This window comes from Nomascus leucogenys, chromosome 10 (genome assembly GCF_006542625.1).
Source record: "Nomascus leucogenys isolate Asia chromosome 10, Asia_NLE_v1, whole genome shotgun sequence".
NCBI classification, from domain to species: Eukaryota; Metazoa; Chordata; class Mammalia; order Primates; family Hylobatidae; genus Nomascus; species Nomascus leucogenys.
The window spans coordinates 80,439,215-80,455,705 of record NC_044390.1 but is presented as its reverse complement, the minus strand read 5'-3'; the positions used below and the strand labels follow the sequence as shown (position 1 = coordinate 80,455,705).

At 45.9% G+C, this 16,491-nt stretch overlaps 1 protein-coding gene across 4 annotated transcripts in view; it reads right to left on the bottom strand.

Annotated features, from left to right (window-relative positions):
* Positions 1–16,491, bottom strand: part of TPCN1 (two pore segment channel 1) — a 77,743-nt gene that overhangs the window by 35,123 nt on the left and 26,129 nt on the right. For all 4 annotated transcript variants that reach the window (XM_030821453.1, XM_030821455.1, XM_030821454.1 and 1 more), the window contains exon 3: positions 3,421–3,545. In XM_030821453.1, coding sequence (XP_030677313.1) covers positions 3,421–3,545 — 125 coding nt within the window. The remainder of the gene's footprint in view (positions 1–3,420; positions 3,546–16,491) is intronic.

The window sequence follows — 16,491 nt, the reverse complement described above, 5'->3', positions numbered from 1 at the left end:
AAACCCCAGAGAACATCGGCCCTGTTTCCTGGCTGCTAATCATAAACTAGATTTGGAAAAATAAGGAAGGCCAGTTGTAGCGATTTCTAGGCCTTTGCTCTCTGCTCCCTGGGGTCCAAGTCCACACAGAAATGGGGTCCAAGTCCACACAGAAATGAGTACTGTTTCAAAGGCGCCAGGACTGCTGAGCACATGGCTCCAGAGGATGAGTGAGTTAACAGGTAAAATGTGGGAAGAGAGGAAACTGCAGGCACCAGACACCCTCAAAGCAGCGAGGGCCAATTATCCATGCACACCAGCAACCTGGCTCACTGCAGGACCCGCAGCCTGGCTGCAAGCGTGAAAAGGCAGGCCATCTTGAGCCAGGCACAGAGGCTCATGCCTGTAATCCCAGCACTTTGGGAGGCTTAAGCAGGTGGATCACTTGAGGTCAGAAGTTTGAGACCAACCTGACCAACATGGTGAAACCCCATCTCTACTAAAAATACAAAAATTAGTCGGGTGTGGCGGTAGGTGCCTGTAATCCCAGCTACCTGGGTGGCTGAGGCAGGAGAATCGCCTGAACCTGGGAGGAGGTTGCAGCGAGCCGAGATCACACCACTATACTCCAGCCCAGGCAACGGAGTGAGAGTCTGTCTCAAGAAAAAGAGGCCATCTCATCCTCTAGGAACAGCCGTGAATGACTGTGAAATCCAAGTTTTTCTTTAATTTTTAAAAAATAATGCATTTTTGGTAAAATAATTTAAACAATATAAATTTGTAAGGTAGTAAAAATTCCATCAGCCAGAGATAATCACCTTTAATATTTAAACAACTTTCGAGATACGTATGGATATCCGTACACATACATACTCACATGCACATGCTGCTGTATGACATCAATTTAAAATGATCATACAACACCAGCTGTTCCATAACTGCTTTTTCCCACAAATACATGGCCCATTTTCAAGGAGATGCACAAGGTCCGTTCATAAGTGATGCAACAGCACACAGAATAAAAAACATCATCTGGAGGCTAAACAGTTTAAATGTGGAGCTCTGCAACTCCCTAGCTGGGTGGCCTTGGGCATCATTTGGCCCCTCTGAGTCTCAGTCGCCACACCTGTAAAGTGGGAGATGATCACTACAGCCTCAGAGGCTTGTTACAAAGATTAGCAGGTGCCCCCTTAAGTTCCTATTTTCATTACCAATGTCCTCACCTGCTTAGGGAAGGAAGGAATGATCAGGATCCTCAGGGCTTCAACCATTCTGAGTCTGTGTTCTGACCTATCCCACGCTCTTATCCAGCCTCGGAGAAGGCGATGTGCATAAGATGTCCCTGCTAGATCATTAACAAGTATGCCTGCGCTTGGGACAATTTCCCTAAAACATTCTGTTGCCTTAATTTGAAAGAAAACATGATCATTTAGGTGTATATGATGCTGCATGAACATATGAGAAACAGATGATTGAACAACCATCAAACAAATGTCTAAATTTCATTAAATCTTTTTTTTTTTTTTTTTTTAGACAGGGTCTCATTTTGTCACCCAGGCTGAAGTGCAGTGACACAAACACGGCTCACTGGAGCCTCAACTTCCCGGACTCAGGCGATCCCTTCACCTCAGTCTCACAAGCGGCTGGGACTAGAGGGTACACATGCCACGCCTGGCTAATTTTTGTATTTTTTCCAGAGATGAGTTCTGCCATGTTGCCCAGGCTTGAATTTCACTAAATCCTTTTTAAATGACAAAACAAATACTTGCAGTGGAGAGCTGCTTCACATAAGAAAGATTAGGGAAAATTATGATTCGAATGCATTTAAGAAAAAGTCTATTTCCTCATCCAAACTCTTACTCAATGCAAACCAGAAACTGAAATCTTACAGTGACAAGATTGGCAAGATTAAGGTTAAAATGTCACCGCCAGTGGGGCCGTCAGTAAAGAGGAAATACTTCCTGTGGAGAGGATTCCATGCTGAACATCAAGGCCCTAAAAATTGTTGATTCCTTCTATCCGGTAATTCCATTTCTTAGAATTTCCATTTCTTTTACTTTCCTAGTAAAATAATCCTAGATGTAAGGGGGTGGGGGTGCTATGTATGGATTGTCCTTGGACTATAATTTACAATAAGGGAAAGTATTCAAGATTATCAGGTTAAGTAAATTAGGATAATTTACCTGATATAATTTAAAGCTATTTAAATAGCCAGGTATGGTGGCTCATGCCTGTAACCCCAGCACTTTGGGAGGCTGAGGTGGGCGGATCACCTGAGGTCAAGAGTTTGAGACCAGCCTGGCCAACATGGCAAAACCCCATTTCTACTAAAAATACAAAAATTAGCCGGGCATGGTGGCATGTGCCTGTGGTCCCAGCTACTCCGGAGGCTGAGGCAGGAGAATCGCTTGAACCCGGGAGGCAGAGGTTGCAGTGAGCCGAGATCAAGCCACTGCAATTCAACTCCAGCCTGGGTGATGGAGTGAGACAGTCTCCAAAAAAAGAAAAAAAAAAAAAAAAGCTTATGCTATGAAAAAAAAAGCAGACTATAAAATTGCACATACCATATGACTTTTTTGGAAAACAGATATATTATTCTTATAATACATTTTTTTAAACCTGGAAGGACATAATGTTGACAGTGACTGCCTTAGGTGAATGTTTCTTCATTCCTCTTTGTATCTAAATTTATCATAATAAGCATGTATTACTTTCACACAAAAATACAAATTTTTTTTTTTTTTTTTGGAGACAGAGTCTTGCATTGTCGCCCAGGCTGGAGTGCAGTGGTGTGATCTCGGCTCACTGCAACCTCCACCTCATGCGATTCTCCTGTCTCAGCCTCCCGAGTAGCTGGGATTACAGGCGCCCACCACCACGCCCAGCTAATTTTTTGTATTTTTAGTAGAGACAGGGTTTCACTATGTTGGCCAGGCTGGTCTCGAACTCCTGATCTCAAGTGATCTGCCCACCTTGGCCTCCCAAAGTGCTGGGATTACAGGCATAAGCGACCACGCCTGGCCAAAAATATTTTTTTCAAAAAAAAAAAAATTCCTAAAATAGCAAACAGGAAAGCAGCAACAAGTTAAATAGGAATAAAGCTATAGCATTCAGTATGTAAAGAATTCCCTCCTCAGAACGTGGCCTCTCAGTGTGACCTGAGAAGAGGGAGGGTGGCAGGGAAGGCCGAGTGGACAGACTCTGGGAATTGTGGGGGTTGGCATAGCCCCAAACAGGGGTCTGAAGACAAGCTGGTGCATAGCAGTTTTCCCCTATGAGCACGGTCAGGTCAGCCCATCTTATGAACCTGAAGCTCACACACGAGCAGCAGCAGCATGAACCAATGCTGGAACTGAATTTCTGGGCACCTAACAGAGTCTTGGCTGCCCCACCCCACCCACAGGTGCAGACAACCGCCAGGGCCTGACTGGAGATACTCACCTGGAGGTAGATTGCTGCCTCTTGGTAATTCATCTCCCAGTTGTGTATGGGGCTGGAGGGGGAACTCTCACCCCCAGAGCTGAGACTGGGGGCCTGAGAGTCATGGATGGCATAGCTGCCGCCATCTGCATTGGAAGAGGAGAGAGATTCACTTGGCATCCAGGCTTAAGAGCATAAAGACACCGTTCGGCAGAAGAAAAGCCTGGCAGTCCCTTCATATGCTCACATGGACATCCCGTCATCTTCAAATCAACCTCCATGCCGTGTACTGACAACGGCAAGAATTAGCACATCTGGTTACAAATGTTTTCTTTTCTCTTGATAAGTGAAAAAAGGAAGTACAAAAGAGTACAAATAGTATGCTCTCTAATGTGTACAAAAGGGAGGAAACAAGAAAACATAAATACATCGACTTATCTTTACCAAAAGAAACACAGGAAGGAAAAATGAGAAGTCGATGAAATCAGTCGCCCTACAGGGCTATAAGGAACAGGGTAGACGGACCCTTTTTGAATCCTTTGACTTTTGGAAGCATATTAATATTCTACTTAGTTAAAAATTAAAAACAACTGGATTTGTCCCCTGGTGCAGGGCCATCTGTTGCTCTTCCCTGCTGACAGCTACGCCCTCCTCTCCCAGCAACACTGGGCCATCTGTCTCTGTAGAACATCCCCTCCTTGCTCTCTGTCCACATTGTTTGGCTCTGGCCAACTCCACCCCTGGCTCCCAGGCAGGTGACCTGGGCCTGGCAATAAGCCCCTCGTCTCCCTTGGGCCCAGGGATTGGTTCAGGCATAGCTGCTGACCCAAGTCCGGCCAGTGACAGCTGAACTTGAAACTGTTCCCGGGCCAGTTAGGAAGGAGGGGCTCTTTCCCTGTTGTTGCTGGCGGCTGCCTCTGCCACCACATGGGGAAAACTTGCCTGAGAAGGAAGTCAGCAGACAACAAAACAATAACCAAGAGATAACACTAACACCAGCTGCACCTCTGGAATCCAGCTATGCCTGAAATCTACCCCTAAATTTCCAAAATCCAAGCTGATAAAGAGATCCCATTTGAGTCTGCGTTGGGTTTGTCACAATAATCCTGAGACTCAGTAGTTTACACACAGTAAACAATGGCACCAAGAAATCACGCATTCACTGGGAAGAAGTGAATCTGAGAGAAATCTGTAAATCTGCATTGTAAATGATCCACCTGAAGGAAGATAAAGAATCTAATGTTTTGGGCTGAGCATGGTGGCTCATGCCTATAATCCCAGCACTTTGGGAGGCCAAGGTGGACGGATCACCTGAGATCAGGAGTTCAAGACCAGCATGGCCAACATGACGAAACCTCAACTCTACTAAAAATACAAAAAGTAGCCAGGTGTGGTGGAAGGTGCCTGTAATCCCAGCTACTCAGGAGGCTGAGGCATGAGAATCACTTGAACCTGGGAGGCAGAGGTTGCAGTGAGCCAAAATCGCATCACTACTCTAGCCTAGGGGACAGAGCAAGACTCCGTCTTTAAAAAAAAAAAAAAAAAAATTTAATGTTTTGATACTGGGATTTGCACAGTTGGCAGAAAGCAAATGTGTAAGGCTTACAACCATGCAAGGGACAGGAAACTGACAGGGCTCAAGGGCCTGCTGGGTTGCAAAATGTCCTTCTGATCTTGAATTGCCAGTCATGAACAATGAGGTCCAGCCACATGCAACTTACTTCCCCAGCTCCCTGCTTTTTTTAAGACACAAGATCTCACTCTGTCACCCAGAATGGAGTACAGTGGCACAAGCATGGCTCACTGCAGTCTTAAACTCTTGAGTTCAAGAGATCCTCCTGCTTCAGCCTCCTGGGCAGCTGGGACTACAGGCATGCACCATCATGCCTGGCTAATTTTTGTATCTTTATAGAGATGGAGTCTCCTTTTGTTGCCCAGGCTGGTCTCGAACTCCTGGAATCAAGCAATTCTTCTGCCTTGGCCTCCCGAAGTGTTGAGATTACAGGTGTGGGCCACTGTACCCAGCTGCTCCACCCTTGTTTTTTCTTTCTTCCTTTTTTTGAGATGGAGTCTCACTCTGTCACCCTGGTTGGAATGCAATGGCGTGATCTGGGCTCACTGTAACCTCTGCTTCCCAGGTTCAAGTGATTCTCCTGCCTCAGCCTCCCGAGCAGCTGGGATTACAGGTGCCTACCACCATGCCCAGCTAATTTTTGTATTTTTAGTAGAGACAGGGTTTCAGCATGTTGGCCAGGTTGGTCTTGAACTCCTGACCTCAAGTGATCCACCTGCCTGGGCCTCCCAAAGTTCTGGGATTATAGATGTGAGCCATCGTGCCTGGCCAACCCTACCCATTTTTAAAAACAGTTTCGTTAAGTTGTGCCACAAAATAAACAGTATATATTTTAAGAATACAGTTTGATACATTCTGGCCTACATGCATATCTGTAAAATCATCACAACAATCAAGATAACATATCCACCACCCTCCCATGCCTCCTTGCCCATCCATGCCCAGGCAACCACTGAGCTGCATTCTGTTACTATTAGATGAATCTGCATCTATTATTACATATAATATATACATTTACATGATGTATTATATAAATGGAATAATACAGTATATATTCTTTTTTTTTTTTTTGCTTGGATTCTTTCACACAGAATAATTATTTAAAAACTCATCCACATTGCACTGTATACCAACAGTTCATTCTGTTTCTTTGCTGAGTAACAAATATACAACAGTTTATCCATTCACCTGTTGATGAACAGTTAAGATTGTTTCTAGTTTTGGGTTATTTCAAAGTTGCTATGAACATTCATTCAGGGCTTTGTGTGGAAGTACACTTTTTGTTTCTTTTGGTAAAGCTAGAGGTGAAATAGCTAGATCACATGTTTAACTTTTTACAAAACTGCCAAACTGTTTTCCAAAATGATTGTACCATTTTACATTCTCACTAGCAGTATATGAGAGTTCCAGTTCCTCCACATCTCCACCAACTGTTGACGTGCTCACTCTTTTTAAGCATTTTTTTTTTTTTTTTTTTTTGAGACGGTCTCACTCTGTCACCCAGGCTGGAGTGCAGTGGTACCATCTCAGCTCACTGAAACCTCCACTTCCTGGGTTCAAGTGATCCTCCTGCCTCAGCCTCTCGAGTAGCTGGGATTACAGGCACGCACCACCATGCCTGGCTAATTTTTAAATATTTTTAGTAGAGATGAGGTTTCACCATGTTGGCCAGGCTGGCCTTGAACTCCGAACCTCAGGTGATCTGCCCGCCTCAGCCTCCCAAAGTGTTGGGATTACAGGCATGGCCTGCTGCGCCTGGCCAACTTTAAGCATTTCAAAAGATGGGTAGTGGTATATCATTGTTTTTCATGTTCATGCTTGAAATTTGCATTTTCCTAACAATAATGTTGCATATCTTTCCATATGTTTATTTACCATTTGTCTGTCTTCTTTGAAGTGTCCAGATCTTTCACCTTTTTGTTGTTTTTTTAATTATTAAATTGAGAGCTCTTTTATACACTCGGGATACAAGTCTATCAGATACATGATGATTTGCAAGTATTTTCCCGTTTGTAGTTTGTCTTCTCATTCTTTTCTAACAGTGCCTTTCAAAGGTCACTAAAACAGAAGTTTTACAAATTTTGATGAAGGCCAACTTATCCATTTGTTCTTTTTATGGATTAATACTTTTGATATCATATCTAAGAAATCTTTGCCTAACCCCTGGTCATAAAGATTTCACGTCAGGCTAAGGTGGGGAGGATCACTTGAGCCCAAGAGTTCAAGACTAGCCTGGGCAACACAGTGAGATCCTGTCTCTACAAAAAAAATTAAAATAAAAAAGATTCTACATCAAGGCACAGTGGTGTAAGCCTGTAGTCCCAGTTGCCCAGGAGGCTGAGGCGAGAGGATCACCTTAGCTCAGTAGTTAAAGCCAGCCTGGACAACATAGAAAGACACTGCCTTTAAAAAAGAAAAATAAAAACAAAGATTTCACATCAATACCTCGATGTCTTGATTACTGAGGCTTTATAAGTCTTAAAATCAGGTAGTGTTAATCCTCCAACTTTGTTCATCTTTTTTTCAAAGTTGTTTTGGCTAGCCCAGTTCTTTTGAACTTCCATATAAACTTTAGAATTAGTCAATTTCTTTGTCCCTAATCCAGGAGTCCAAATAAATACATACATACATACATACATACATACATACATACATACCCAGCCTGGGGAATATAGTGAGACCCTATCTCTACCAAAAAAAAAAAAAAAAAAAGTTAAAAAGTAAAAAAATTTGAACTTCCAAACAAACTTTAGAATTAGTCAATTTTTTGTCCCTAATCTAAGAGTCCAATCAATCAACCAATCAATCAATAGAAACCCAGCCTGAGGAATATAGTGAGAACCTATCTCTACAAAAAAAAATTTTTTTTAAGTAAAAAAATTAGGCAGGCATGGTGGCATGTGCCTATAATCCCAGCACTTTGGGAGGCTGAGGTGGATGGATCGCTTGAGGTCAGGAGTTGAAGACCAGTCGGGGTAACATACTATGACCTCATAACAAAAAGTATAAAAATTAGCTGGGCATGGTGGCTTGCACCTGTAGTCCCAGCTCCTCAGGAGGCTGAGATGGGAGGATGGCTTGAGCTTGAGAGGTCAAGGCTAGAGTGAGCTATGATCATAGCGACTGCACTCCAGCCTGGGTGACAGAGCAAGATCCTGTCTCAATAATAACAACAGGCCAGGCGCAGTGGCTCATGCCTGTAATCCTAGCACTTGGGGAGGCCAAGGCAGGTGGATCACCTGAGCTTAGGAGTTCGAGACCACCCTGGGCAACACAGTGAAACCCCGCCCGTCTCTACTAAAATACAAAAAATTAGCTGGGCATGGTGGCATGTGCCTATAGTCCCAGCTACTCAGGAGGCTGAGGCATGAGACTCACTTGAGCCCAGGAGGTGGAGGTTGCAGTGAGCTGAGATTGTGCCACTGCACTCCAGCTTGGGTTACAGACTGAGACTCTGTCTCAAAAAAATAAATTAATTAATTAATAACAATAATTAGTCAATTTCTACTTTAAAAAAAAGGCTGCTGGGATTTGATTGAAATTATGTCAGATCTATTGGGGAGACATCTTAAAAACCCATGAATATGGTATATCTCTCAGTTTATTTTGATCTTTTTAAATTTCTCTTAGTAATATTTTATAGCTTTCAGTATACAGACCTGACACATCTTTTGTTAGATTTATCACTAAGTCTTTTATATTTCCGATGCTGTTGCAAATGAAGTTGCCTTTTAATCTCAATTTCCAATTGTTTGTTGTTAGGATACAGAAATACAACTGATTTTTATATTGGCCTTCTATCCTGCAACCTTGATAAACTTACTTAAAAGGTCTAGTGGCCTCTTTTGTAAATGTCATGGGCGTTTCTATACAGAAGATCATGTTGTCTGAGAATAAGGACAGTTTTACTTCTTCCTTTCTAATCCAGATGCCTTTCATTTTTCTTGCCTTATGGCACTGTTTAGAACCTCCCTGACAATATTGAATAAAAATGATGAGAAGGGATATCTTTGTCTCATTCCTGATCTTAGGGGAAAAGCATTCAGTTTTTCACCACTCAGTATGATGTAAGCTAGAAGTTTCTCATAGATATCCTTTATCAGGCTGAGGAAATTCCTTTCTATGCCTAGTTTGTTGTGAGATCTTACCATGAATGGGTGTTGGATTTTGTCAAACACTTTCTGTGTCTACTTCGAGATGATTTCAGCTTGAGTATCCCTAATCTGAAAATCAGAAATCCAAATGCTCCAAAATTCCAAACTTTTTAAGCACCAACATGACACTCAAAGAAATGTTCACTGGAGCATTCTGGATTTTCAGGTTAGAAATACTCAACAAGTAAGTATAACGCAAATATTCCAAAATCTGAAAAAAATTAAAAATTGGAAATACTTCTGGCCCCAAGCATTTTGGATAAGGGATATTCAACCTGTACATGGTTTTTCTTTTTCCTTTGGTTAATATAGTGAATTACAATGATTGATTTTTGAACATTAAACCAACCCTGCATTCCTGAGCTAAGTCCCCCTAGTCATGATGTATTATCCTTTTTATATATTATTGCATTTGCAAAATTGTTTAAATTTTTTGCATCTACATCCATGTAGAATGTTGATCCAAGGTTTCTTTCCTTGTGAGTTCTTTGCTGGTTTGGGTATCAAGGTAATGCTGGCCTCATAAAATGGGCTAGAAAATATTTCCTCCTTTTCAATTTTCTGGAAGGTGTCAAATTGGTATTATTTCTTCCCTAATGTATAGCGTTCACCAGGAAAGCTATCTGAGCCTGAAGTTTTCTTTCTGGAAAAGGTTTTATTACATATTAACCTTCTTCAGTACATACAAGGCCACTCAGGTTTTCTATTCTTATTGAGAAAGCTTTGGTGGTTTGTATCTTTAAAGAAATGTGTCAAGAGGTAAACAATCTGTCCAAGATCACACAGCTTTAAGGGCTGAGCCAGACTTTGGCCCCTAGCAGCTTGCCTACAGAGCAGATGCACTTAACCACTGTGCTGTACTACCCCCTCTAAGGAAGAGGAGTCAGGGATGAGGAATGCAGATGATGATTTTAAACTACTGGTAGCAAACATTTAGTGAGGTTTACTGTATGCCAAAACCTATCCTGTGGCAGAATTTATTTTCCATAAGTAGCCACTGCATTATCTTTCACCTTCCATGCTCTTCTGGAACCTTGCCACTTCTCCACACACAGATAGAAGCTGTGTCTCTTCCTCTTGAAATCAGGTAAGCCTTTATGACTGCTGTGACTAACAGAGAACAGGGAACCTCATGACTTCTGAGGTTATAAAAATACTTTCACCTTATTCTCTTGGGGCACTTACTTATGGAACCGAGTGACCATTTTGTAAGGAAGCCCAAGCAGCTGGTGGAGAGAAAAGACTCAAGGCCCCAGTTCACAGCCCAGCTGGGCACTCAGCCAAGGGGTAGCACCAACTTCTCTGCCACATCAAAGAGCCATCTCAAAAATAGATCCTCCAGCCCCAGTTAAGCTGTCCAAACAGATGTTACATACAACAGCAAAAAGGCAACTCCACCAAGCCCTGCTCAAACTGCAAACTCAAGCAAAATAAATGCTGCTATCTTAAGGCACTATGTTGGGGCAGTGATTTGTTACAAGGGCAACAGATAACTGACACCTATCTAAACACACTGTATCTATTAACCTACTTAGTTCTTACAACAATCCTGCCAAGTAGGTAATATTATTATCAACAGATAACTGATACCTATCTAAATACATTGTATCTATCTATTAACCCACTTAGTTCTTACAACAACCCTCCGAAGTAGGTAATATTACTATTCCCACCTCAGACTTGAGGAAACTAAGGTGCACAGAGGCTAAGTAGCCTCCCCGGGTCATGCTGCTAGTGAGAAGCAGGGCTGGGATCCCAAACTAGGCTGCCCAGCTCCCAATCGGTAGACTACTTGCCTCTCAAGAAACAGAAACTCCAAAAGGGTGACAGGGTAGTTAGTGCCAAAAGGACCAAAAATACACTAGCATTTCCATCACTACAGTGGAGTTGCAAGTAGGAAGTGGGACATCTGGGTGCGGTTTGAACTTGGTAATTCTGACCCTTCTCTTCCCAGTAGCAACAGAGCAGCATTCCCTACCCTGATCCCAATGCTCATTTCTGAAAGAACTAAGCCCTAGGCAGAGACAGGAGAAGGTCAAACCACCTTCCTCAATCTGCTCACGTGGATCAGGGAAGCCCGAGCCAAAACGTGACTCCTGAGCAGAAAAAGCCACAGGCGAGCAGCTGGATGGAGCTGCGTCCTCGTGAGCCCATGCCCTGTCCTCCACGACCTCCATACGCCCCGGCAGGGGCTGGCACCGGCAACACAGAAGAGTCCTAGGTAACATAAATAACAATGATGGAGCGGTGCAGGCAGCTGCTAGCTGGCACAGATGGCAGCAGCCATTAGTGCCACCCTCCCACCTGACACTAGACGCGAGTGTCTATGTGAGCAGCTGCCGTGAAGACCCCCTTTGGAGCCTTCCCACCCTTCTTCTCACACAGGGGTCTCCTTGAATTGACAGGAGCTTCCTCCTCGTGCTCAGGAGCTCTCTCAGCCCGTTTCTGGTGGGGAGAGGACATCTGGTCCTCCTCAACAGCTCCCCTATCCCTTACCACTTATACTGCAGCATCCCTGGGACCAGGTGGCCTGACGCATCCCACGGTGCAGGCCATTCCTTGATAACAAGCCTCACTGACACTCCCAGCAACAGGTTTTTCCTGGGAGCAGGTAACCTTTGCTATCTTTAGGTGTCCTGGTTTGGGTGAGAGATAGTCTCTCTTCCCCGATATATAACCCTTCAAAGCCACAAACGACAGTTCCATTCAGCTGAAATCCACAAGGACCACTGAGACAGGAAGGACCAAGCTTCTGGCTGCCCTGGGAGTACAGTCCTCAGAGCCAGAAATCTTAATCCCATCTTCTTTTTCACTCCTCATGGCCTGTAACTCACCAGGTCTGGAAAGGTCTCCTCCCTCTCATCTCTACTCAATAGGTCTTTGCGGCCTCTTGTCTTTCACCTAAAAGCCTGCAGCAACCTGGACTCGCTCTCACTATCCAGGCCTTTCCTGACCACCTGACCCGGACCCCTTGAGGCAGGATGAATCAATTGGGTAAGGCTGAAGTCTGATGGTGTCACTCCGCTACTTAAAATCCTTCCATGGCTTGCCTGCAGAAAAAGACTGACTCCTTGGAACAACGGGAGAGGATCTTTAGAGCTGGCTCCTGCTACATCCCTCTCCCTTTTCCCTATGCCTGTACCAAACTCCTAACAGGCAGGGGGACTGTGGCCTGGGCCTCACGGGCTGGCCGCCGAAGGCAACAGGTGACTATGGAGCACCAAGGATGCAGGGAGCTGGCTGGAGCCCCCACCAAGGGACAGCCAGCACCACAGAGACAAAATGTGTGCCCTGTGGCCACAGACTACACGTGGCTGGTGGGTGAGGGCAGATATGTGGCAGTGCTGCCAATGGTGGAACGAGGACTCGGGAATGGACTTCACAGGGTGTTTCTGCTAGATCTGAAAGGGCTTTCTAATAACTAGAAATGATGGACCGGCAGAGAGGGCTTTGGTTTTAGAGACAGGGTCTCACTACGTTGCCCAAGCTAGACTCAAATTCCTGGACTCAGGCGATCCTTTCACCTTGGCCTCCATTTGGAAATAATTCTTTTTATTGAGCCCAGGCTGTAGTGCAGTGGCACTATCATGGCTCACTGCAGCCTCAACCTCTTAGGCTCAAGCCATCCTCCCACCTAAGCCTCCAGAGTAGCTGGGACTATAGGCATGTGCCACCACGCCTAGCTAATTTTTTTTTTTTTTTTTTTGGTAGAGATGGTGCCTCTCCATGTTCATCAGGGTGGTCTCAAACTTCTAGGCTCAAGCAATCCACCTGCCTCGCCCTCCCAGAGTTCTAGGATTACAGGTGTGAGCCACTGCACCTGGCCGGAAAGAATTCTTTTATTTTTATTTTTTAATTTTTATGTATTTTTTTCTTTTTTTTGAGACAGAGTTGCTCTGTCACCCAGGCTGGAGTACAGCGGTGCAATCTCATCTCACTACAATCTCTACTTCTCAGGTTCAAGCAATTCTTGTGCTTCAGCCTCCCGAGTAGCTGGGACTACAGGCGTGCACCACCACACCCGGCTAATTTTTGTATTTTTTGGAAGAGATGGGGTTTCACCATGTTGGCTAGGCTGGTCTCAAACTCCTGACCTCAAGTGATCCAACTGCCTTGGCCTCCCAAAGTGCTGGGATTGCCGGCGTGAGCCACTGCGCCTGGCCGGGAAATAATTCTTAATGAAAATATTCTAAGACCAACAACTGGCCTGTTCATCTACTCCTTTGTTTAGCAGACATTCCCAGGGTTGTCCCTGCCCAAGGTCAGCTCCTAGGTGCTGGGCCCTTAATGGGGACTGTAGGAACTAGGCAGCCCTTGCCCTCCAGGGGCACCTGTCTACAGAGGCAGTGAGTACCCCATCACCACGTGGCCTCAAAAAGAGGCTCCATAGCTATTGGTCACGGACATTTCAATAGAGAAGAGGTTCACCAGCCAGTGAACAGCTGAACTAGCTGCCCCTGCAGCTTGTGGCATCTACATGTTTACAGGTATGTGGTGACTTCAAGGGGAGCAGGCAGGTGGGTGCAGATGGCTTCAGAAGCAGCTCCAAACTGCGGAGCTGCCCCAGAGGGCTGGCAGTGCCACAATCTGAGCAGGGCCCAGCTGCCTAGATCTTGCTGGCACCAAAAGCCTTCCACAAACACTTCCTTGCTGCTTAGGGAGGGCAATGGCATCTTTTTTTTTTTCAGCACGTGTCCCTCTCCCACCTCCCAATAAACTGCAGCCCCCAAATCTAGCCCCAATCTCAGCAGCTCAGCTTTAGCTAAAATAACACACACAAACACTTGGGGAGCAAATTCTGTGAGGCGCACTACTCTCAGCACTTTATATGTGAAATAACTTCATCCTCGCAACAACCCTAGGAGGTGGATACCATCAGTATCCCCATTTCAGAAGAGGGGTGATGGGACGGAAGCACAGAGATTGGTCTGCTTGCCCGGGGGCTCCCACATTTAGAAAGTGTCGGAGCTGAAGAATAAATGAGGTCTGTGTTTGGAACCACTCTAACTGTGGTCGGTGTTATTCCACATGATCTGCACAGTCCATGAATGGTGTGCCATGGTCGGGGATGAGAACCATCCAGGAACCAGAGCCAGGGTGTAGAGATGCCATCACTGCAGGTGGCACTGTGCGGCACTTCCTTTTCCTAGTACTTCATTTTTGTTGTTTTATGGAAGCAGAGGTCCTCTGCTGCAGAGTATGGGAAGTGCTGCTGCGTAGCTCTCCCGCGTGAATTGTAGGCACTCTGCTGCTGTCTTAGAAGCAACGACTGTCAGGTCAGGAGCAGATCCTAGAGACCACCTAATTCATTGCCCAGCTTTTAGAGATGGGGAAAGTGAGGGCAGGGAACGTGATGTCCCCATGGTATAGGGCCAATTGGTTACAGCCCCAGGTCTAGCACCCAGGCCTCCTGGCTCCCCATCCAGAGCTCTCCTTCACACAATCATCTGCCACTCGTCTCTCACTAGAGAAATGTAGGGGGTGGCTCTGCTGACCCACTGTCTGCCGTGGGGTACGCTGGCCACTGTCTCTTCTGATGGACAGCATACAGCTGTGTAACAGGCTTAGCATCTATGACCCAAATCAAAGAGAACACATGGCCGGTTCTCGCACAGACGGTCCCTCCATTGGCCAGGGCTCTTGGGATGCACTCTTACGGGCCACAAGTGACTGGGGACAGAAGACCCTGGGGTGACTGAGACCACATTCTCCTGGCCATACCAGTGCTGAATGGAACAGCTGCACCAACAGAGAATCTTGGGGCAGGAGGGGCTTCAAGAATCAGGAGGCTCCTCCCCTCCCACAATCAGCTGAAAGGCCCACAAATAGGTGCTACACCTGGCCCACAAGACCTCACTCTCACCAGCTCCCCTGCCACACTGTGGCCCAAACCAGCTCTCCCCAGACCAGCACAATCCCTTCTCTGTCTCCCTACTCTCTGTTCTACCCTCTGTGGCCTATTCTTGACACCAGTCAGAGAAATCCTCTATCGTGTGTGTGCGTGTGTGTGTTTTTAGGTAAACTTTTTTGTTTAATATAATAATAATCCTCAAGAACACTAAGCCAAATGGTATCACTCCTCTGCCCCAAATGTGCCCCAGCCTCCCTTGATCAGAGGGTCTCGTGGAACCTGACCCACAACCTCTCCAAGTCACCTCGTCCCACCTGCCCCTTGCTGCTGCCATGCTAACCTCCTTGTTGTTCTGAAACATGCCTGGAACACTCTGCCTTGGGGCCTCTGCCTCCCCGATCTTTGGCTGCTTCCTCACACCTTCCAATTTCCACAAACATTTTATCAGAGGCTACCCTTGGCCTCCCCTACAAGGTGAGACCACATCACTCTGTCCCCTCGAAGTGCTGAGGCTTCCCCCTGGGGCTGTCACCACCTGACAGGGTATCTGTTTACTCGTGGGCCTGATTCCCCGCCTGGAATGTTAGCTCCAAGAGGGCAGGGACTTTTGTTTTGGTCACTGTGGTGTTCCCAGGCCCCAGAACAGCACTGGATACAATGTGTAAGTGGTCAGCAAACATGTCTGAACTGAAGTGAAATAGGTCTTGCTAGCCCTGAAGATTCCACACACCCCTGTGGGGCACTTAAGGACAGCCAGGGCCTGGAGGGCGGAGAGCAAGGAGCCATCCGTGGGGCCTGGCAGGCCTCAGGCAAGAGGGCAGGCTCCACCCGGGGTGCAGTGGGCAGTGCTGCACTCTACAAAAGGGTGTTAGGAAGGGGTGTGATGTGCTAAGTTTGTATTTGTTAAAACCTTTCTTTTAAGGATCTGCGGTAGAGGGGCTATTTTGTGTAAGAGTAATTCACAGTAGAACCTTGAAAGCGAAAGGGGAGAATAAGACTCAAGAGCTAAGGTGAAAGAACAGCGAATTCTCCCCCTCCCAGGGCAGACTTTGCTCTGTGCTTCTAACCACTCAACCTCGGAAAACAGGACTTGGCGTGCTCATACGGTCCCAAAAGGCAAAGCACGATCGCTCATTTCTCCACACGGAGAGAGGGATGGAAGGCCTGGGGTGACAGTGGCCACTCAGGGACTTTTCAAGAAAGCCACAGGTGATCGCAAAGGGCCTCCTTCACACCAAGGCACGAGTGACTGGGGTACATATTTAGGGATTATAGAAAGGGTGCAAATGGAAGGCAAGGAGCCACAGTTCCATTCTGTTCCTTTTGTACATGGCCTTCACGCAGCAGTGCAGCTGTGCCAGCCAAGACCAGGGCACAGCAGGGGCCGGGTAGGGCTGGGCCACCTTGTGGAGTGCTAATCCCCTGCCCTGTCTGCTGTCTAAACCTCTTCCCCACTTAAGAGGTTACAGAAGTGGCAGGAGAGGCAAGGAAATGCTCCCACCCTGAGTGCTGCA